General features: G+C 37.4%; 2 protein-coding genes across 13 annotated transcripts in view; one reads left to right on the top strand and one right to left on the bottom strand.

Annotated features, from left to right (window-relative positions):
* Positions 1 to 12654, bottom strand: part of FGL1 (fibrinogen like 1) — a 38629-nt gene extending 25975 nt beyond the window's left edge. Inside the window, exons 1-3 of the mRNA XM_061993889.1 lie at positions 11965 to 12654; positions 10281 to 10349; positions 8566 to 8702 (exon numbers count right to left, since the gene is read on the bottom strand). The gene's annotated coding sequence lies outside the window, so the exon portion shown is untranslated. The remainder of the gene's footprint in view (positions 1 to 8565; positions 8703 to 10280; positions 10350 to 11964) is intronic.
* The window catches only part of PCM1 (pericentriolar material 1), a 45406-nt gene continuing 34087 nt past the window's right edge, over positions 12304 to 23622 (top strand). For 4 of the 12 annotated variants that reach the window (XM_061993883.1, XM_061993880.1, XM_061993881.1 and 1 more), the window contains exons 1-6: positions 12512 to 12725; positions 16783 to 16902; positions 17508 to 17750; positions 18630 to 18902; positions 19413 to 19583; positions 22957 to 23134. In XM_061993883.1, coding sequence (XP_061849867.1) covers positions 16807 to 16902; positions 17508 to 17750; positions 18630 to 18902; positions 19413 to 19583; positions 22957 to 23134 — 961 coding nt within the window. In that variant the 5' untranslated portion in view covers positions 12512 to 12725; positions 16783 to 16806. Of the gene's footprint in view, positions 12475 to 12511; positions 12726 to 13185; positions 13369 to 16782; positions 16903 to 17507; positions 17751 to 18629; positions 18903 to 19412; positions 19584 to 19761; positions 19879 to 21001; positions 21191 to 22956; positions 23135 to 23622 lie in introns of those variants that run through there. The other 8 variants (XM_061993882.1, XM_061993884.1, XM_061993887.1 and 5 more) reach the window with 7 other exon arrangements.

The raw sequence follows: 23622 nt of genomic DNA, 5'->3' as shown, positions 1-23622 counted from the left end.
ATAGACAATAAAATAACTAAAAATGTAGGGAGGGAATACAACCACTGATAACCATTCGCTACCAAAAAACTGCAAAACTCCTCAAATCTTAATCCATGTCAGAGACTAAAACAATTGCATTACTTAGAAATATATTTTTGTGTTGTTGATGCTAGTGAATCCAAAGAACTAATACATACATAGAGACTTCCAAAATATTTGTTATGACACCTGTGTTGTGTCCAAATTTGTGCAGGAGAGATCTCTCCAAGAAAATCCTAATTTCAGAGAGTGGACATTATCACACATCGTGATAGAATGAGAAAACCGTAGTGTAATATTTTCGAGTTGAAAACACAAACAATTAACAGATGAAAAAAAAAATCACTTTCTGTTTTAATAAAATTTAAGGGCAACTCTTTTTGAAACCTTGACATTTTATCCATATGTGATTGCTCACTCATTATTCAAAGATTACACCTAGAAGGCCCACTTGCAGAGCTGTGCAGAATATTTTCTCCAAAGCTATAGATTAAATAGAATAAAAACAAAAAATCTGTAAAGCAACATTTCCCCTAAATTTGGTGGTTTTCCAAGTCTTTCTATAACAAGTTACTGAATACCGTTTTTGACACAAGAGAAACTCTGTGATATGAAAATTTTTAACTCTTAGCCTGTTTTCTTGTTCTTAAATTCTGGAGACAGCAAACTACATGAAATTCGGGTGTCTATTTCTGTTTTTACAGAGTCAGTAAGAACTGTATTGCTAGTAATAATAACACAAAGAGAATTTGCCAAAAGGACATACAATGATTTGAAAGATTTTGTTTGTTTGCTTTTTTAAAATTAAAACTGATTTTAACGATTAAAAGTCATGCACAAATTTTGCTTTGTTTCAATTAGCTAGTCTTGCAAAAATTTTCCCATTTTCTTCACCTGAAAAATGGACAATAATTCATAATTTTATGTATTTTTAGCTTTACAAAGCAGTCCTGTTCATACAGTCATACATTATTATAAAATGTAGAAAGTACAGATTTGAATGAGTTTTATTAACTAACTAGTTATTGTAGCAAAGTAGCTAGATCCTGCTGAAACTTTCACCATCAATAACAATATTGCATCAGTTATATGGCCGTCAGAAACATATTAGTTTTAAACCATAACTATAGCTATTACCCTGAATTCTTCCTTCTTCCCTCATAGGTACGTAAAATGTTTACCTTTACCCTCTGGATAGAACTTGGAGTTGTTAAATCTTCTTAAACTGATGCAAAGAATTCCAGAGCCCTTCCCAGGCTGTGATTGTTTTTGCTATTAAATTCTGAAGAGTTGAGGCTTACATCTGCTATGAGTCACTGGGCAGGAATGTTACTAAGAAGCTGCAGTTATCAAGACTAAATTGCAACATAAGAAAGGAGAAGGAGAGAATACTGTGCCTAATACAACACTTCTGAAAAAAAAAATAGACCAAAAATAACAAAGGATCATCCATTCCCTTTCACTGCTCTGATCCAGGAAATTGTTCTCAGCATCATATTCAGGTATATACTCCAATGCTTTCCTGAATCAGAGCCTAAAACTCTTAGGTTTCAGAGGTATATAAAGTGCATAACTGGTTCAACTGACCTAGAAATAAAATATAATAACTCAAACTATGAGTTACATGTTAGATTTGATAAAAAGAAATCTGTTAAATAACCCCAACAAAGGTAGTATAGACAAAGCCAAAGGGAACAAGGAAAAAAAATGACAAAGAAACTTTCTTTATTTAAAACAGTATTTTTAAGCTAAATTGGAAAGCAGTCAGAAGCACATGATATCAGTGACTTGATTAGATAAAATCACTTTATATATATAAGCTTTTTAGAACCAGATGAAGACATGAAAGAATGTTTTAAAACGCGATTTGAGTGTTTGCCCTCCTTCTATGTCATCTTTTCCCAAAAAGTTCAATAAACAAGTATGCTTAAAGGGATGTTTCTGGAAAAGGTGAACTATGAAGGAAAGATCAAACAAAAGCAGTAAAGTGAGATTTACATGCTACAATATTCACACAATCAATGTCCTTTTGAAGACTAATACTTGTTGCATGCGTTCTGGTGTATTATTTAGAATCTGTTTACATGGCAGTATTTCTCTTTACCAATTATGTTAAATCAACTAATTAACTTTGTTTTCTGAGTTTCAAGTATTTAATAATTGCAATAAACTTCTCATGAGTAGTTGTGCTAAGAATCACACAAAAATTCAAAATCATTTAGCAGGTCATTTTTACTGGGAATTACCATGTGTAATGACTTTTGCACGGAGATACCTCTTTGTAGCTTGACTCAAATTATTGTTACTTGGTTGGTGGACTCTGAATTTAGAAAGCAGAAAAAAGCATGGCATTTTAAACTCAGATTTATTAGCCATTTAAACAATTTATTAAGGGTTACAAGTAGATTCTCCATCACTTGATGACTTTAAACAAAGAGTAGATGGATAAAACAGATGGCTGTTTAGTTAAAATGATAATTATATACAGTGTTGTCAGAGATTTGTGTTAGTCAAGAAGTTTATAGGCTACCCATCATCAGAATTATACTGCAAGAATAAACCTACTGAATGGAAGACTCTTGGAATATATAAATTGAAGTCATGTAAGCACAAAAGGAAAAGAGAAAGGTCATTCTTAGACCTGTTGGATATATACAATACTGAAAACTAGCAAATGTCATAGACCTTAACACAGCCAGTAAAGACCTGGCTGTTCACACAAATCTTACTCAGATTTGCTGTTCTTCGGAGAGTTTGCACAGGAGTAAAGAAAAATATGGCAAAGATCATTAATTACTCTTTTATCTTTTATTGTTTTTTACAAAAGTATAAAAGATAAAATGCTGTTCCTCACTCCAGCACTAAATCACAATGTTTATTACTTCCTATAAGCAAGGTAAAAACAGTCAGTTGAATTATATCCACTTTATGTCTTTTGTGAATGTTTAAAAGAAATAGCTAGCACAAGAAATCTGTGGTGCTTGTTCCCATTATATTAGCACTCTCAGCTGAGTAACTCCCCAGGTATTTACCTGACAGAAGTTTAACGGCTTTGGGCAGTCCTAGACACGGATACGGGCCGGGTGATGACTGGTTTGAGATCAGATTGCAGAGAAGAACTTGATGGATGAAAAACTAAATACAAGCCAGCAATGTGTGCTCACAGCCCAGAAAACCAATTGTATCCTGGGCTGCAGCAAAAGAAATGGGGCCAGCAGGTTGAGGGAGGTGATTCTCCCTCTCTACTCTGCTCTACTGGGACTCCTCCTGGAGTATGCCCAGCTCTGGGGCCTCCAACATAAAGAGGACATGGACCTGTCAGAGCGAGTCCAGAGGAGGGCCAGGAAGATGAGGAGGAGGCTGAAGCGACTCCTCTATGAGCACAGGCTGAGAGAGTTGGAGTTTAGCCTACAGAAGCTTCCAGAGAGATTTTAGAGCAGCCTTCCAGTACTTAGAAGGGGCCTACATCTCTCCTAGATTGGTCCTTTCGGCAGTGGTGGGATGAAGTAACAGTTTCAAACTGAAAGAAGGTAGATTTAGATTCAAGGAAGAAAATATTTACTGTTGAGGTTGGTGAGGCATTGGAACAGCTTGCCCAGAGAGGTTGTGTGTGGCCCATCCCTGGAAGGGTTCAAGGCCAGGCTGGATGGGGCTTTGAGCAATCTGATCTAACAGAAGATGTCCCTGCCCAGGGCAGAGGGGTTGGAATGAGATGACCTTTAAGGTCCCTTCCAACCCAAACTATTTCACAATTCTATGATTCTAAAATCAGCAAAAACAACATAGTGTGTCCATAATATCATCCTTTTATCATTCAGACTAAAAAAAAGTTGCAAGCACAGAAGAAGCTTTCATAGTACAAGGAACCACCATTTCTGATAAGCTGCAATGCATGTGTTAAGCATCATTTACAAAACATAAAGCTTTATTTGTTCTCACATGTATGATTTTTATCCAGTGAAGTTTTAAATCACCTTCAGCTGTCACACAGAAATACAGAAAGGTCAAAGATTGTACAACCACAACATGGTAATACTGTGTCTATCAAAATGTACTTTCATTCCATCTGTTACAAATTAATTTGTTTATGCTCTTCTCTGAAATGTTTTAGTTTGTGTAATGCTAAGGATAAAATAGAAAATATGTAATGAAGTCCATGCTAAGATTGGCTGAAATCATATATTTGCAAATGTGCATTCAGTGTTGTCTATCCAACAAGATGATAATTAAATGGTCTTTCACATATGCTAAACAGTAACAATAATAAATTGAAAATACTTTTAAATGGAATATGCTGCTTGGTTTTGTAACTTAAGACACTAGACTTTTTTCTGTGGGGGGAAAAAAAACCCATCAAGCAAAAAAAGACCTCCAAACCTCAATCTGACTAACTCCATCAAAATTATGATGTCTAAGTAAATTTAACTTTGGAGTGGCTTATTTTTTAACATATAAAGTAGTAGCAATGTGTTACTTCCATAATATTTTGTTACTGAAACAGAACTGAGATGAAATCAAAGATATGATAAGCCATACTCAGCTTTATGACTGATAATCTCCACACGTCTGTGTTTTTAAGGTATCCTCCTTTCCAAAAGTAAGCATTTTTTTTTTATAGACAAATTTAAGATTTGCATGGTATGTTTACAAGAAAACCTAATTAAGTAGTTATTGTAACTGACAATGTACCAGTTACAATACTACTATTATATCTTCCTGTTCTAAGTGTATTCCACAAATATAAGCACTGAATAATTTTTACACACATTATGCTGTGGGTGTTTGCATAGCTGACTGGCATGTTAAATGGCTTCCAATGTTCCAAGGCAGACTACAGACAAAGTGACTACAACTTTATCTGCTTGAGTGGAGTTAATTCAGATTGTTCAACGGTTCACTTCACCTATACTTACATAAGAGGTGGCCCACATATTCAAGAGAATAAAATGACCAAAAACCTGCACTGGATTTAGTCAACCGTTTGGACTGCTGTAAAAACATATAACCACTAAGTTTTCTAAAGATAAATATAGTTATTATCTGTTAATATTTTATGTTTATTCAGAAACATATTTTTAAAGTGCCAGAGTATGTCATACTTACTGTTGGAAATTAAAATAACTTGATTACAAAATATTAGTAATAATTTTGTGAAATCGGGATGGATTGAGACTTGCTAAAACTGAGCAACTACAAGAGTGCTGAGGCCACAAACTTTAGAGTGGTGCTAAATGACAAGATAAACTAGAAGAAGAGGGAGTAAGTCATCGTGTCTAAAGTTAACAAAAGACTGGTGGCAGTGTTCAAAGGCAGATAAGGTAAGAGGTTTATAAATCTGCATAAAACTGTGACTTCCAAGATAAGAACAGAAAGAGGCTGGAGACAGACAAAGGAACAAGATGACTCCAGACTATTGGACCAAGTCATCATAAGAGGGGGGGGGAACATAGATTGTAAGGGTATAATTTCCCAGGGTTTTCTTGGTTCAGGACTGCTCTCATGAGGGGAGGTCCAGGTTGAGTTGTAATACACCAACTCTGTGCTAGAACCTAGAGTCCAAACACTTATAGCTGAAGGCTAAGACTGGATTCAGAAGCACCCAAGCTCCTCTCAAAAGGAGTTTAGAAAGCAAGGGAGTTCGGTTTGAACCTCATGACACAGTTGGAGAAGCTCTACTGTAAACTCTTAGAATATTTATTTCTGCGTTATTATATTCTCAAGGTTCCTTCTTACTAAAGCAATTTGTCATTTCAAGACTCCTTTGCAATAAGCTGTACCAGTTTAATAGGAGTCCTATTTAGTCAAATGACAACAATTCTCTTTTGTGGATTGTCTCTTTGATATACAAGAATTTTGCACCGAAGTATTAAAACAGCTATAAACCAAGATCAAATTGAAGTGAGAGGCTCTTGGCCGTATGAGTCCCAAATGTTCATGAGATGATGGACCTTGATCCTATTCTTATTATTCATGGGGAAGAATATAAAGAAGTCTGTTGTACCAAACACAACTGAAATTAATAAAAGGAAACAGCATCATTGTTCACTATTCCAGTTCTCCACTTACTCAGTACTACCTTTTACTAAGGATTACTGATTTTTCTGTCTCTCTCCATGCCATCGTTGCCTTCCTCTTGTATTTCAGTTTTCTGCTTCTTTTATTTCACTGACATGTATAGTTTAATGAGGTAATATCCAGTGTCACTGCAGTAGTCTTCAGGCAAGCTGCCTTACTGTTCACGATCTACCAAAGGCTTCAGTCTTTGAAGCAGACAGTGGCCATTAACACTTCACTTGCCTATTCCTTTAAGCCATATTGTGCACTTGCTTATGTGTGACAGCTACAGCTCTCATTCAATTTATTAGTAATATTTTACTTTTTCAATGTTGGATGAGTTAGAGTACTACAAGCCAATACTTTGCTTACTTTTAGACAAAGAAGCCACTTCAGAAGATTTTAAAGCTCTTGATTCTTTTAACATGCTGTCTTCAAAATGCCTGTCACAATCCTACCAAAAGCAGTGTCAGAAATAAATAACAGCAAAAGCACAGAAGTCCATCTATAAACATATGAAGACTTCATCTCATATATAAATACACTGCACAGAGGAATCAGGGCATGTGACTGCAACCTGAAGTGTATGAATAATTGACCTCTAAATCTTACATAATTCCATGATGAATTTGAAATGTTGAGGCAATAAATGCAATTCCCTGATGAAGCCATGAGATAAGCAGAAAATAACAAGAAAAAAATCCAGTTTCTACATAGTTAACCTAACTTTTGTGTAGCATTCTAAGAGGTGCGTAATTTAGTAATTTCAGTCATTTAATAATCTGTCATTTCAGATATACAATATAGAAATCAGCCACACACTTTTATTATCATGGATGATAAGATCAGAAATTTCTACATATTTAAGCATTATTTGATCACACTCCAAATATGGCAACCCCCTTCCTCCTACTTCTTATTAGAAATACAAAATCAGCAGTCCCTCCCATTATTTTCAATAGACAGTAGTAAAGACAGTATTGCTAGCATAGATGAAACACATCACAGAAGTCAAAAGATCTAACAAACATTTACATCTGTACATATCTCCTTTGCAGAATATAGAAAAAATTATGGATTTGGTGAAGCCACAGAGTCAATTTTTTAAAAAGTTGTAAGCTCCATTGCTGCTGTTTGTCTTCTATTCATCAACCTCAAGATCATAACAAATATGCATTAAACTATGTTGTGAGGGAACGTATATGGCAGACAACTGACTTGCTCAACATCTTAGTGTGAGAGAGAAGAGAGCACAGTCCATACTCTTCTACCCTACTCACAAGAACAGTTTACATATCCTGCTTCTCTTGACTACTTCCTTTACCCATGAAGTTTCCTGTTGGCCCCAGTTTTCCTTTTGTTCTCTCCAAAGATGTCCATCTCCTATATTCTCCTTTGCAAAAAGTATTTAATGTCTTTGAAAAGGTGCACCAACTAATCTTTCTTTCTTGTTATTTATCAATTTAGTATTGTTGTCCACCTGTAACAACTCTAATCAATAGTATAACTGCAACCACTTATCATTAGATTTCTACTACTCTTCTATCATAAGAAAAAAAAAGGAACAGGCCATCATACTTTACTCAGTACTCTATATTTGCAAAACCTGTATCAGAAAAGCAAATATCTGTTTCAAAAACATTACTGCTAAAGGATGAAATGCAGTATATAATAAAGTTAATCAATTCTGTAGCTACAGTGGAACTCATTATAATAAATTTTAACAAAAAGGCAACACATACTAGATTATGAATGCAACTATTAGGAAATTTTAATTTTTCAGTTCACTATCAAATTGCACATGGCTACAAAATGACCTAGACTTTGGCAGAGTTTTTTTTCCATTTAAAGAAATATGCATACATATGAAAAGCAAGAGTAGGTGCCTTTGGAGGATTCGCTGCAGCTTTCATAAGGTATTTTAATGCTGATATGTCTTCAACATAACTGAAGCCATACAGTGTATAGAAAGGACTTAGTTATGAATATGCAGAAATGGCTGCTACCAGATACATGTTTCCAATCACTAAGGAAAAAAATAGAAAGTATCTACAACCTTTTCCTCTTAGAATGAATTCTCAAATAACTGTACAGTATCTTTCATTTTGTATTCTCAAAACCAAGGAAAATTTAAAATTATTTATTTAATTGCAAAATGGAAAGAAAAAAAACAAACCACCTCCTGGGGCTAGGCAGAGAGGTATGAGAACTCTCATCTGCAAATATTTCTTTATACCGTGTGACGAGGTTGCTTACTTCTTTCATATTATTGTTATTTAATTCAGAGAGAGAAATTTATTTGGCATTTCTAAGCTATGTAACCATTTTACCTTTCTCTGCTCACTTTTTAATTTTTTTTTTCGTTTGTTTCAATGTAGCATATATTTAGGTTGTGACTCCAAAAATTTACTATTGTGGAAGTGGCTAGCCAATGTCATGTTATACAACAACCATCCAAGATATTATGAATTAAAGGTCATTCCTACTCACTTTTCTGAGGAATGGAACAGATATGCCTGTTTAAGTCAAATCTGTCAATTTCAATCCCTCAAATTTCAGGAAAAAGCATTCTGTTTCTTCTTGCATTGCTTTTGTTAGCCAAGGAATAAACTGAAGACGTCACTGGACTGCAAGTAGGAAAAAAAAAAAGAAATAGATAAGACTAGATAACTAACAGTACAGTGTATCAAATATAATATAAACTGAACAACAAAAGAGGGATATGCAGATTAAGCATCATGTTTGTAGGTTAGTTGTGAAACTGAATCTTAATTTAAGTCAAACAGTACTTTTGACCTTGTTAACTTCGATGCTATAGACTTCTTTTAAAATTATTTTCAGAATAGGCTTCAGAGGGTACAATGAGAAAAATGTGGTCCTAAGGCTTCTATGCAGGGCATAGAATGGTGTTTAGGTTGTGTAAAATAAGCATATCTAATAAAACAAACCTGGTTATGCCTCATAGCTCCATCCCACCCCTTTTTAGCATTAGGTTTGATATCAGTCACCAATATTTTACTAGAATGTAATATCTTGAGTGCCTATAGTAGCAAATATTAGAAACTGATGAGATAATAGCAGTATCAAGAGGATTACTTTCCCCATCTTTATGGATGGGGAGATTTACAATTGGGAATCTGTTAATTCTTCAGCTGAGACTGAAGCACTTTTCCGGGGTCTGATCAGGTTAGCTAATGCCTATCTCCTAATTACTCTTCTTTCCTTTATTGCTTCTGATGGCTATTGTGCTTGAGTAGATCTCCAAAAATTGCTTTCTTCTTCACCGGTAGGGAATTGGCTAGTCCTTGACTAGCCTAATCCTTGTCTTTGGGGTTTTAAATGCCTAAGCCTTTGCCCTACACCTGCTTAATTCATTTTCATATCCCATAGGGATAAGTGGACAATTTATCTTCATGTATAAATCAACTCCAAACTCTTTGTAAATGCCTAAAAGATCTTTTCAATATCATGTTACAGAAAGAAAGAAAAACTACCGTTAGTGTAGTAGCCTGATAGTCACTGTATAGTCATACTGTGGTTCACTAATCATTTTTGGCCAGTTTCATTTTTGCAGCAAAAATCTCTTTGTCACAAGATCAGTAAAAAAGTGGACAATTACTCTTTTAATCGAATGCCGTATTAATTACTGCCTTTGTTTCAGGGCCTTTAAAAATTTCTCTCCCCAACTACTCCTCATATCTCCTCTGTCTCAGTAAGACTTTAATCCCTCACTACTTCTCATCTCTAGTCCTTACATGCCTGCATTTCGTTTCAATATTTTGTTATTATCTGGAATAATAAAATAAAATTAACGAGATACAGACAACATATGCATAAGGAAAAAATTATTACATGTGTATGACATAGCTTTCAATCCTAATTAAACTGGGCTATCTCAAAGATTATCCATTCAGTTTCTGTGAGGGGGCACTCATTAGCATGTCTGCTGATGGAGCACTTATAACAGAGATCTTTGTAGGAGGAATTAGTTACTGTCAATCTAGAGGCTCATTAGTGTTGAAACAGGACTTCCTCCAAAAGATTACTTTTTTTTTTTTTTTAATTAACAAACATTCTTTAAGGCATATTAGTTTTGGATCACAGCCATTCCCAAATCCTGAGATGTTATTTTATAACAGTAGTGGAGAGCCACCTACTGGAAACAATGCTTATTGCAGTGCAATCCAGAATTCTTGAATGCCTACCTTTTTTTTTCACTGGCAAATGGCTCTGAGGAGCTGGTACTGTGTTATGGCTTTGGAGCACTTTTTTCTCTAAAAAGGGGAAGGGGAAAGGGAAAGGAAAGGAGAAAGTTTGCATCCAATTCCAGAAGCGGCACAGAAAATAATATTAAAATCATCCTGCAAATGTCAATCAGGAATTAAGAGTAATGATGCTGTAAGCTCCTATGAGAGGCATACTACCTATATATCATCCTGTAGTAAGAAAAATATGTATTTATGACATATAGGAGGCTGCAGTAGAAGCATTGTTACTAAATCATACTGACATTGATTTATTTGTTTTTTCTTAACAGTGTGTTATGTTTTTATGTAAGATTTCTTTTTCCTGCAGGAAATCATAGGAATGAAGAAGCTGTATTTTAGAATAAACCACAGACACAAAAACAATGACAGTCATTGCATTAAGGCAGTATTTTCTATTCTGCTCCCACCTGCCAGGCAGTGGGAGGTATGCCACTGCAACAATATAAAGCATCTTGCCAACAGCAACATTGCCAATCTGTGCTGAATATCCAGACATGGTACCAAAAGGCAGGATGAAAGGACAATAGTTAAAAGTATATTAAAGAAAAGCTGATAAAAGAAATTCTTTAACAGCTTCCAAATTGCAATAATTGAAATATATTGATTACAAAGAGAATTTCTACTTTAGATTTGCAGATTCTTTTAAAGCTATTTCAATTATGGATATACAGTCATGTAGCCCATGGGAGAACTGAGCATAGAATGCTGACAACAGGTAGTCTTATGCTCATCTCGTTCATGCACTACGTAGTGTTCAGCACTATTCCTCTGATACAGGGGCATCTGCTAAAGAAAATTATGACATTTTAATTGAAATATTTTTAGTTCACAGGTTTTCCAATAATTTAGTTAATTCTCTAAATTACAGATAGATTATTGTGTCATTGAACAAGATTCATGTGTAATTTATTTTTTGGTGGAGCAAAACATATTGGTACAAGTACTGATATGAGAGAGATGTGAGGCAATCTACATTTCCATGTAGCACCAGAACAATGTTTGTCACCCAGGAGAAATTGTGAGGCCTATGTCAATATTTAATGTTTCTGCTGTAGAAACTCAAGTGCAATCAAAGTGCTGAAAATGTTAACTCATTTTCCTATTCTGACAACAAAGGACAATTTCTTCAATTAAAAAAATATAAATTATATCAGCTTTACTGAAAGAGAAAATGAAAATCCCTGGAATATTGTGCAAGTCCAACCCCCTGTGGACTAACAAGAACTTCTGCTAGATATCAAGTGTATTCACCTGGAACAACTGGGTGACTTGAAGCATAACAGTAAAGCACAGCACGACTGTGCTCTACAACTGTGAGGGTTTTTTTTAAAACACCTAATGAGAGAAAAAAAAGAAGAAATCAGATCAAGTCACACAGGAATGCATCCAGGTGGCTTTTGAGAACCTCCAGAGGAGCCTCCACAGCCGCCCTGGGTAGCCTGTGCCAGGGCTCCCCCACCCTCGTTTTTTTTTTTCCAAAGAAAGAACACAGATCTCAGAACATCAAGCCGTAAAGCAAAGCACAAACAATGGCACTGCACAAAAAGAAAGAAAAATAAGGTAAAACAGGCTACAACGATTTCCACTTTTGACTGCTGCACTCTCAGTAGTAGCTTCTTACAGGAGACCAACCGCTGACAGGAACAGGCTCTGCGAGTTGATACTGCTCCAAATGACAACAGGATCATACCCTCGCCCACGCTCAGGGTTTTGAAGCCATTTTACCAGTTTTCCAGTGAGGTGAAGTCATTTATGGAGCTCACCGTCGTTCTGCTATTTCGCTTCACGAGGAAAAGGCGCGCGGAGCTTCGCACCCCGCTGCAGGCCAGCGGCGGCCACGCGCTAAGGCCGTCAGGGCTGGGCGGTGTCTGGGCTGGAAAACTACCGTTCCCAGGAGGCACTGCTGCCGCGGCCGGAAAGGCGCGGATCCGCTTCTCGCGCGGTGCACACTGGGATTTGGAGTTTCGGTCGCGCCCCGCCAGCCGCCGCGGCGCGGCGCTCGATTCTCGGTCAGGGGGAGCCTGCAAACGCGGGAAGGGCTGTCCTCGCCGTCCTGCCGTCACATGGCCCTCGGCGGGCAGCGCTTACGCAGCGCGGAAGGGCATCGCTGGGCGGAGGTTTCTAGGTAACGGTATGTATCCGTCCGCTGGGGTCCGCCTCCCGCACCCCCCGCGGAGTGGCGGCCAAGATGGCGGCGGTGGTGGCTGTTGAGGCCAGGCTGTGAGTCCCCTCGCTGGCGTTGTTTCTCAACGGTGGGCGAAGGGAGGCCGCTGCTCGTCTCCGCTGCCGGATGGTGAAACGCTCGGCCGGCCAGCCCATACCCCGCGAGTAGTGAACGGCAGTGGAGAAACCAGGCCTGGGTGACCTCCCCTTCGCCGCGGGGTGAGCCGCCTTGTCCTCCCCCTCTCTTGGCGGGCTGCCCCCCTTCTCTCGCTGGCAGCGGGCGCGAGGAGAGGTGGGGGCCGCCGCTGGTGAGACAGGTCCGCCTGTCCGGCCTTTGCGCTCCCGTGGGCCCGCGTGGGTGGGCACCCAGACGGCGGGGAGAGGGGAATTAGGGAAGAAGGGGTCCAGGGCGGCGGCGGAGCTGGGGTTGGCGAGCCCAGGGAAGCCGTTGCGGTGCCAGCAGGTTGGGCGGGTTGCTGCCTTCCACCGCGGGAAAGGGTGCGTTACTCGCTCTCCAAGGAGACGCCGGCGGGGCCGTGGCAACGGCCGCGCTTTTGCCTGAGGCGCTTTGAGAGAAGCCTGTTTACTCCCCTCTCCTCCCAGTTGCCCCGGTTTTGGCGCCGTGAGGGAGCGGCCTTTCCGCGCGCCTCCTGACGGCCGCCGGCCCGCGAAGCGCTTCGTCCGCCTCACGCTGCAGCTTGCCCGGTAGAGCCGCCAGAGGATCGCTCCAGCCGCCGGCCCCCTTGGTGGCGGCCAGACTCGCAGGGCCCGGCCTCCCGCCGCCCGCCCCGTTCTGGAAGTGGACCGGGTCGGGACGGCAGCCTAAGGGGAACCGGGAAAGGCTGAGGGCAAGCTGGCAGTGGTGAGCTTGGCTTCTTTGGTCCGGGCACAGGGATTCGCAGTTCCACTAGCTCATCGCTCGCGTAAGGACCATCCGGTGCCCCAGGAGAGGAATTGCTCCGTTGTCCGCATCGGGTTGATGATACTGTGTGATTAGCAGTGCTTCGTAGGAATTTAACGAGTTAATGCGAAATGGATGCTAGTGAGGGGCGTGTGCCTTAGAAAGCTAAACTTAAATGTTTGATCCTATTTTCAACGTTCGTGGCTTTATGAGGGCTTTTTACAACTTTGTTTTTATTTTCGTTTTTAATTTTCAAAAGTTTCTATGTACAGGATTATGTTTTTATGTGCCCTTCAGAGCTCTTGCAGTTCGCGGGAATGCTACAGGAGAAAATGTGAAAACCATCTCTACTGCTGAAAAAAAAGGCTTCTTAAAATATGTATCTTTGGCTTGTTAGTTTGTTTTGGAGTAATGTTTCTGAGAATTTGTGTATTATTATTACATGTAGGAAGTGTATTTTGGCTAGAGTCTTATGTGTTTCAACTATAACTTCACATGTAATCTCAGTTTATTTTTTCTGTAGGGAATATACTAATATACTTGAAAGTTTAGGTTTTTTTCTCACCAAGTAAATGATGTAAAGCAATATGTAAATGCTCAAATAGAGGTATTTTACAGATTCTATAATGTGCAAGAGGCTGAGATTGGTAATGGGTTTCTGGAAGCAGAACTAGTGTAATGGAGAGATACCAAAGCCTTTACAGGAGGATTTATTTTAGAAATAGATGGCAAAATGAATGAATTAATTAGATATGTGTGGGGAGGTGAACAAGACAGCTTCATATATGGGAGAGTTTCAACTCTTCAGACCTGGCTGAACCTTGTGGTTTTTAACTGAGTTGAATATTAGCACAGCTCTGTTAAATTATATTCAAATAAACTTAAGTTAGTTCGAAATATCAGATACTGTAATGTGGATGTTTAGAAACTTGCTGTCTGGGAAGGGCACAGTTCTGTTAAAGCACTTGAAAATCTGCTTGCTGGAAGTAATCAGAATATTGGGGTTTTTTTTAATTGTATTTGTTTGGGTGCATTGGTGTATGCAACACTGTGTCACATATTCCATCTATGGCAGTGGATTTATTTCGGAGGTAGAAACACCTACAGTTGAAGAGAGTTTTTGTGGAAGTTTAAAATGAAATACAAATAATTATTACCATTTATGTAAAGATGAGTGCTTCTACTTATCTTTACAGTGGAAGGTAGGAAAACCTACTTTTGCTATGGTTTTAGTGGAATTATGTAACGTGATGATGAGGAAACAGCTTACTGAATTGGGCTGTAAACCCAGATGGCCTCTAATCTTGTCAAGATGAACTTATTATGCTTAGTGGCCTAGGTCGATATAGAGTTCCAGTTGAAATGTTTGGTTTTGCACATCAGCAAAGCTGAACTGGTTACCTGTAACTGAAGAAAGAGTTCTTACAAAATATAGCTGCTTTCTAAAATAAGTTGAACTGGCAACTATGCATTTTGTTTGAATACTTTTTCAAGTTTATCTTGAGTTGGCAGGAGAGTTTTCCTGTGAACTTTGCATAGGATGCTTGTGCTTCAACATGAAAACAAAGAAAATGTGAAAGGGCGTTGTGGTCTTGTCTAAATAAATCTGATGGTTTGTCTGGCTGAAAGTTGCTCAGAAGGTGTGGTTTTACACTTGATCTGTTGGGGTTTCACTCCACCTGATGACAAGGCTTTTATTTGCCTTCCTTCAGCCCACAGATAGTCCTTATATAGTCCTTAGGTTAGTCAGATCAGGGAGCTTATCCAGCTGAGAACTCATCTGTTTATTTCAGTAGAGGTTTTGTTTGTTGGCTGGCTAGTCTATCAATTGTACCATCTGATTGCATGGTGTAGTGGACATTTCTGTTTGGACAAAGAAGGGAATGCGAATGAATATGCAAGGACAGTAGGGCATAGCTCCACCAGTTCTCAAAGCAGCAGACACTTGATTACACCTGGGTTATGATTCTGATGCAGAAGCTGAATTACTTGGTGTTAGTGTGAGTTGAGTTGATCCGTGTTCAAGTGGAGATGCGGTTGTGATGAGCGTGCTGGTAGATCCCATTTCCTTAATGGTACGGTAAGAAGCTATGTTTGCATTAAAATACTGTTTTGTGCAAGTGCACTTACTGAGAGGGCTGCATGGTGTGGGCTTTTTTTCTAATTGAATACTGTCTCTGAGCAAGACAGGTGTACTAGTACAGCTTTTAAACTTAGTTCAGGGTTAATTTTTTTCTGAAACTGATTATACATAAATCCACAGTCTTGGATAGTTTTTAATCTTGAGTTTTAGTTGGCTTCACCTGCACTGTGTTGAAATCTTGATGTGAAAATTAATATTAGATAGGTGTCAATAAAATGTTTAGGAATAAATGGTCCTTTTTTATTTTCCCAATTTAAAAATAAAGCTAGGATCATGTCCTAAAATAGCAGTTAAAACTGCTTGGAAAAAGTAATTCTCTGTGAGACTGTTTTTCTTCTACATCTATAACAGAACTTCATAGCTGTTGTGAAGAAAGTTTCTAGCTTTGTGCAGTGGAACTGTGCAAGCAACACTTCAGCAGCCTGGGTTTTGTTGTAGGCTAAGCATGTATGCAGCTGTGTTCTTCCTTTTTAAACATGCTAATTTTACTGCTATGTGAGAATATTAGTTTTTCACCTTTCAGCTTTTAGTTTGACATTAGTAATAAAGTTTTTAAAATGAAAACGAGAACTTTCAATAGGTAGCTTTGTACTGCACACAGTGACAATATTAGAGAGTAGCAAAGCTGTAGGAAGTTTTGGTTTTGCTAGAAACTATAATCTGAAGTGGCATGACATTCACTGGCTAAATAGTCTATATTAAAGGTAGGAAAAAAATCTGTTATTAATGTCTATTTTCTGTGTACTGTATCAAGTATGCCCCTGAGTACTCTGTTGTCAGCATATTAATATTGAAATAAGTATGATATCTTGACATACTAGGTCTCCATAGTAATTTATTTAGTCAAGTGGACATCACCCTGGACTTGAAAGTGCAGGCTTTATGAATCACAAAGTGGTGTTTCCAAGCTGTGAATAGAGTTTTTTTAAAGTGAAAGAAATTTGGTACTTAAGGAAAAAAGAAATTGTTTATTTTTAAAGAGAAGAGATTTAAAAAAAGAAGAGGTAAAAAACCACCCCAAACCCACAACTACTTCTGATTTTATTTTTTTATGCCAGTATCTATGTTCTTATCACTGTTAGATTTTCAGTAATAGGTTTAGTTTCCTAAAGCAACCTTGTGTTTACATCTTGTGATAAATATGTCATTGTCATCTCTGATTGTGAATCTTCAAAATATTCTACATAAACTGATTTTAATACAGCACATTTCTTTCAAACTATTTCTTTTAGATTCTTTTTTATTGATTGCTTGTCATGGCAACAGGAGGTGGTTCCTTTGAGGAAGACATGAATGATCAGGACTTGCCTGGCTGGAGCAACGAGAGCCTTGATGACCGGCTGAATAATATGGTATAATTAATCTTATCTCTCAGTTGCCATTTTATACTGCATGTTAAAAGTACCAGGTAGATACTACTAGTAGCAGGTCACAGTGCAAAACCCTAATCCTTGTCACTACAGCTTTTCAGGTAAATATTTGCAAAACCAACTAAAGTAATTGAGGTAGGTGCAACAAGCAGTTAGTGTAATTCACAGGTCATGAAGTGTCTAGATGTATTGATGGGAAATGTTTTGGGTAAATAATGTAGCTAGACACAAAAGTCCTGTAGGTGTCATGAAAGTGAAAACTAATTTTAGAAATAGAGTGAAATGGCTGAAGAATCTTCACCAAAGAAGAAAAATCCAATTTTTGCTTAATTTGAAATTCTTTTTATGCATTGTAGGATGAAATGTGTTTAAAATTTCCTGGCAAGCTATTTTTAATTTATGCAGTAGAGAAAATTGTATTTTGTAATGTGACATTTACTCTAGAAAACTTAGTGCATGCTTTGATTTTGCTTTTTATTTTTACTTCTAAAATGGAAGTAAATTCTCTTTCACTGAATTAAAACATTTACTTTTTATCTACGTGGATAACAAATATGACTTTTTTCCTTCCCTCTCCTTCCCCTTAGGACTGGGAAAGTCAACAGAAGAAAGCGAACAGGTCTTCAGAAAAAAACAAGAAAAAATTTGGTGGGGAAGCTGAAACAAGGCTTACTAATGATATATCTCCAGAATCCTCATCTGGAATGGGACGACGGAAGACCAGAACTCATAGTTTTCCTCATGCACGATACATAACCCAGATGTCTGTTCCAGAGCAGGCTGAACTAGAAAGGCTTAAACAAAGAATTAACTTCAGTGATCTGGATCAGGTTTGTATGTTTGCTATCTTTCACCATAAACGTGACTACAATTCTCTTTTTTTCCCCTTTCTTATATGTTGACAGATTTTACATATGTAAAGAAATTTTTCTATGACAGATTTTTCTATGTAAAAAAATTTTACATAGGCAATTACAGTGAAAAAAAAAAAAAAAGCTTATAGACACCATGGGAGTCAAATCAAAATTCTGGTTTTGAACAGAAGAAAATTATGGAAAGTTCAGGACCATGACTTTCCTACGCTTGAGGGTATGATAGCTGTCTTAACTTTATTCCTAAATTTGTGCTAACGGTTTCAGAACAGAGGCTTGTTAATCTTTGCCAGAGTTTCTCGTGAAGATAGTATCTTAACTTGTTTGGATTGTGAAGATTCTTTCAAATGCAATTCATTGCTTTGGTTTAGATCATAAAGTCTAAACAAGTTCCTCAAGAAATGAATGTTACAGCAGCAGATTGCTACTTAGAGGGTTCTAAAGAAAAACTGAAGCTATGAGAACATATTCTGCAAGTGAATATGTTGCTCTTTTATTATTGTTATTCTGAAAATATACCTGCAGAAGTAGGATGTCTTTCACTGTAGTAAAGGTGGCAACCACTGCAAGGATGAGGAACTAAGCTCTGAGGAACAGCAGAACACTTTTGCTTCTTGGCTCTTCTGGGAGAGTCAGCTTACTTTCTGAAAACTATATGGCAAAAAATACCAGCACTGTCTTTAGACAGCTTTTAGCTAGTGAGTGATTAATAAGGTGACTGTTAAGAACAGTCAAACAGTACTGCAGAGCTGGTAATACGAGCAGTGAAACTAAGCAGTGTTGGGAATATACAGGAGGAAAACCGATAAAACATTTTTTTTTGTTGTTTGTATGTAGAGAAGCATTGGAAGTGATTCTCAAGGCCGGGCCACAGCTGCTAATAACAAACGTCAACTTAATGAAAACAAAAAACCATTCAACTTCCTGTCACTGCAGATAAACACTAACAAAAGCAAAGATCCTGCCTCAGGGTCCCAAAAAAAGGAAAGTGGAATACCAGTGCAATGTAAAGAGTTGTTTGGAGCTGCTCTAAGCAAGGATTTCTTGCAAAATTGTCAAGTCTCTGCTCAAGAAGATGGAAGGGGAGAACCAACAATGGATAGTAGCCAGGTATTTACGTAGCCTGTAAAGTCTACAGAATATTGACTCTTAGAAAGTTTTTAATTACCTTACTACTTTTCAGTGCATCTTTTTTAGTTTCCAAAACGTCTAACTTTATGAGAAATACTTACTTTCCCACTGTTCTAAACCTAACTTAATAATGTATTGTTCTTTTGAAGTCTGTTTATTGGCAACAGAAGCAGTAATAATTTTCATCTTAGAGGTTGACTCTCTTACACAGTTCCATACAATTTAATATTGTTAATGAGCTCAGTTCTGCTCTACCCTATGTCCACAAGACATAGACTATGTCTAACAACTTCATGCATGCATAAATCAAGTCTTATGAAATTGACTGTTGACTTTTAAACATCAGCGGAAGTGTGCTTCTAGTACGGTGGAAAGTATTAGTGTGTCACTCCTTTAATTGCTGCTATACTGTTGCTCTCTCCATGTCTTGCGCATTAAATCCATTAAGGCTGTAGCTGAATGCATTCAGTAACTTCAGTGTCTTTACAGATTGTGAGCAGACTAGTTCAAATTCGCGACTATATTGCTAAGGCCAGCTCCATGCGGGATGATCTTGTAGAGAAAAATGAGAGATCGGCCAATGTTGAGCGTTTATCACACCTTATAGATCACCTTAAAGAGCAGGAGAAATCCTATCTGAAATTTTTGCAAAAGATGCTTGTAAGTTTGAGATGTAATATGTTTGTTTCTGCACTGTAAGCTTTTTTTAGGACTTGACCATTGATGTTTTGATGGTGCTACTAGGGGTTTTGGTTTTTATACATAGTACCTACATTCCATAATTCATTTTCACCACCCCCTTGTATAGCTTTTGATTGGTACTAATGAAATATTTCAGGCTAGAGAAAAAGAGGATGATGATGTTCGGACTATAGATTCAGCTGTGGGATCTGGTTCTGTAGGTGAGAGCACATCGCTAAACATTGATGTGCAGTCTGAGGCTTCAGATACCACGGTAAGCTGCCTTTTGGTAATTAAGGTGGTAGAAATGAAGACTTTGATTTGGTTTTGTGGTTGTTATAATAGAGTCATCACCTGCAGTTGGATTAAAAAAAAATACAAAGTAAATCCCCAGACACTGTTAAGGAGGTATTCATGCATGTGTGGATATTTTGTTCGTATGCGGGGGGAAAGTCATGATTCTGTCACAATAATGATATATCTTGATGAGCTTTAAAAAAACCTTTAGTCTTCAAAGTAGAATGAAGGATTAAATGTTTACTTTGTAGGAAAGCGTAGTTTTCTTTAAATTTTTTAATCTGTAACTTTCTGTTAGTGGAGAAAACTTGATGGTATTGGGTGTGGAGGGTTAGAAATCAGTCCTTAGTAGGTGATTTCCCAGCTATCTTTCAAGAGATAAAATAGAAGTATTGACCTAACATATAAGTCTTCTTTTCTGGAGAAATGCTCACGTTTTAGAAAATATGTTTTGAATTTAGTTCTGAGATACACAAACAGTCTTCCATTCTGGTAAACAATTCTTCTAGCATTGTAATAACTTATGTTTGCATCTTCAAATACTGTTATACTGAGGAAAAGTACAAAAGAGCTGGTACTCTTGGCCAGTTAGTATGTTGAAGGTTCTGCAGATGGGAATTTATTTACTTAGAAGTAGAACAGTAGTTAAACCATTAAAAATGTTCGTAATCATTTTTAGCTTAGTAAGAACTATTTCCATTCCTGTAAAGAAATAAAATGATAGACAGCAAATATGTAATTTTAACTTAGAAAAAAATGCAGAAAGAACCTCAATTTTAAAGAAATAATGCATCTAAACTTGCCTTTTTCTTCATCTTTGTAAAATGAATTTTAGTTCATTTTGCATCTAATTTCTCTTTACACGCAGCTTGAATATATTACATGTAGAATAAGTGCCTTTAGTCTCATAAGATAGCTTTTTGGAGTTGTATTGTTACGAACATCGTAAGAAAGACTAAAAATGTCTCTGTTCTTTAGTAGATTTTGACAATAGTTTTTGTTATTTGACAAGATACAAGTTGGGTAAGTTTATAACTTGAACATGCATAATAATTTGGAGCACAAGTTCAAAATGTAACATACTAAACTATTTAATAAAGGAGATATCTTTTAGTTTGAGAATTCGGCCCCGCATTGAGGACAAACTAGGGAATTCAGCTTCACAAGAACAGGTTACAGACATTGATGTTACAGCAAACCTGAAAGGGAAAAGTGACAGAGCTGCTGTGAATGACAGGGAAATCTGGCCTTGTAGGATTAATAGCCAAGAACATGGATTGCCTTCAAAGGTACACTTAAATATTATTTTAGCCTCAAATAGGGTTTATACATGCTAATTTTTTTTCTTGTTAACTGCTTCAAATATATTTGTTACTTACAGTGAATGTTGCCATTTGACCTGCTTGTCCAACTTGTTTTTTTAATGGAATTAATTTTTTTTGCTTAGAGATTTTTTTTTCTTTAGAAATTTTTGAAAATGTTCTCTTCTGAGGTTCCAGAATTGACAGAGGAAGTACTACATGTAACTCTGTACAGCAGGTGTTAGGTAGCTGATCTGTTTCTGGGAAAAGATATTGTAAATGTGACTCTCAGATGCTTGTCGTGTTTACACCAACTCTGCCAGTACAAATTTAAGCTAATACCACTTAGAGAAAACAGATTGGAGAATACTAGCTGTAGCTAATTCCACAAATGTTTTTGTATAGTTCATTGTATAAATATTTGATTGGAAGGGGAAACAGTATTCGACTTAGAGTATAAGACTTCTTTTCTTACCTGCTTTTCTATGGCTTTGTCTCTTAATTTAAAAAAAAAAAAATGAAGTCGATGCCCAACAAGGCTTAAATGTTTTGTCAAGTGTGTTGGCCCAAATGTAGAGCTAAGATTGAAAATCTGATATTTTAGATAAGGATTGGCTTATTTAATAGATGAGCAGGACTGAGACATCCTCTTTTTCACTTTCTTCCCCTCATTCCTTGCTGTGTTGATTTCATTGTGTATAAGATGAAAGTTTAACATGAGTGATCACTGTCCGTTGCAGGACATGTTTTAGTGACACTTTGAAAAGTTGAGCATTCTCTGCTACCCAGAAGTATTTGTTAAGATGCATGCTTCTATCCTGACATCTGGTACAGATTTTTTTCTACCGAGAGAATTTTGGATTTCAGCTACTCAGCACTATGTGGAGAGAAGTGCTTTTCAGTTAGTGATGCTGTTTTTAAATACTTGTCAACTCATAACAAAAAGAAGGAATTTTTTTTCATAGCTTAATCTACATAGTGTGATAATCCAACTTTAAACAGGATCTTAACTGGGGATGTCTCATTAAAATACAGAACTTCCTGACAATCCTTGAATGAAAGTTTTGAAGCACATCTCAAGCTTTCAATTAGGATAGAATGAGGAAAATAACTTGGTTTTAATATATTTTCTCTGCTCGGCATGCTTTCATTCCTTCATATCTATTTCCCTGTGTTTGAAAATATGGTAGAGGGGTTATTCTGTGCATGTTTTTGTTTTGAAATTGGTTTGCTTAAATCTGGTCTAGTCTAGTATCTGTGACATACATACGACATACAGAACTAAACACATTATAGATTAGAGAACCATAATGTCCCCAAAACATTCTGCTGAATATTTAGGGATCTTAGACCAGTAAATCAATCTAGATCTTATATTCCGTGCACCTCCATGATATTATGCCCTATTTTGCTTAGCTTCACCGGTCTTAATGCTATATTTTATGATGCAAAAGGCAGAGGGATTCTTGGGTTAGTCTTTAGCACACATGAGGGCAGCTGACTGGATTTCTAAAAAAGCTCCACCCCTAGTAATGTTAAGCACATCTTGATGGTCCAGGCTTCTCCCTGTTGGATGTCTAAATTTTTTAGATGAAAAAGGACTACTGGAAAGGTGAAGTTGTTTCATTTTCATCTTTTTTACACTAGCAAGGCTGTTTGATTCTACTAGGGGCCTGCTTGTGTTGATGCTTCTGTCACTGGTGTTCAGCGAGTAAGTAGCGATGATTATGGTAATGTTCTTCTATACCTTGCAGGCCAGAGATCCTCAACAAGAGGCTAAAGAGGAATTGGAGAACTTGAAGAAGCAGCATGATTTATTGAAAAGAATGCTTCAACAGCAGGAGCAATTGAAGGCTCTTCAAGGAAGACAGGCGGCACTTCTTGCTTTGCAGCATAAAGCAGAGCAAGCAATTGCTGTCATGGATGATTCTGGTATGTGGAATCATGTGTTTAGTAGCATGTTAGCATGCTAATTGGATGATAAAAGCTGGAATTGTGGAATGCACATGAAAAAGTTGTGATTTTTTTAAAAATGCAGTTTCAAAAAAATTCCTGCAAGGCTTCCGATTCTGAAAAGATTTGATGTGTCAGTTAAAATCCACACAGCTGATTTCTGTGATTTATTTGTAAAATCCTGGAAATCTGGCTTTTCCTCCTAAGAATTGGTCTGCCATGTCAGGTTAGTAGTCTGTCTGTCATATCTGCACCATTGTACCAGGCCTTTGAGGGAAAGAATCAGAGTAGAGGATACAGAGTCTTCTCTCCTGTACTGCATCCTTATGGCTATAGGTAGTTAGTAATTTGAGATTTTGTTAGTTTTTTCTGCTTGAGTTTGGGGGTTTTTTTTTGATGGCTAGTTGCTTGAGTGTTTAACAGCCTTTTGTAGACTGATGGTTTATCAAAGAAAGGAGGAAACTGCT

This window comes from Colius striatus, chromosome 3 (assembly GCF_028858725.1).
Source record: "Colius striatus isolate bColStr4 chromosome 3, bColStr4.1.hap1, whole genome shotgun sequence".
NCBI classification, from domain to species: domain Eukaryota; kingdom Metazoa; phylum Chordata; class Aves; order Coliiformes; family Coliidae; genus Colius; species Colius striatus.
Note: the sequence above shows the minus strand (reverse complement) of the source record. Positions and strands in the feature narration are given on the sequence as shown.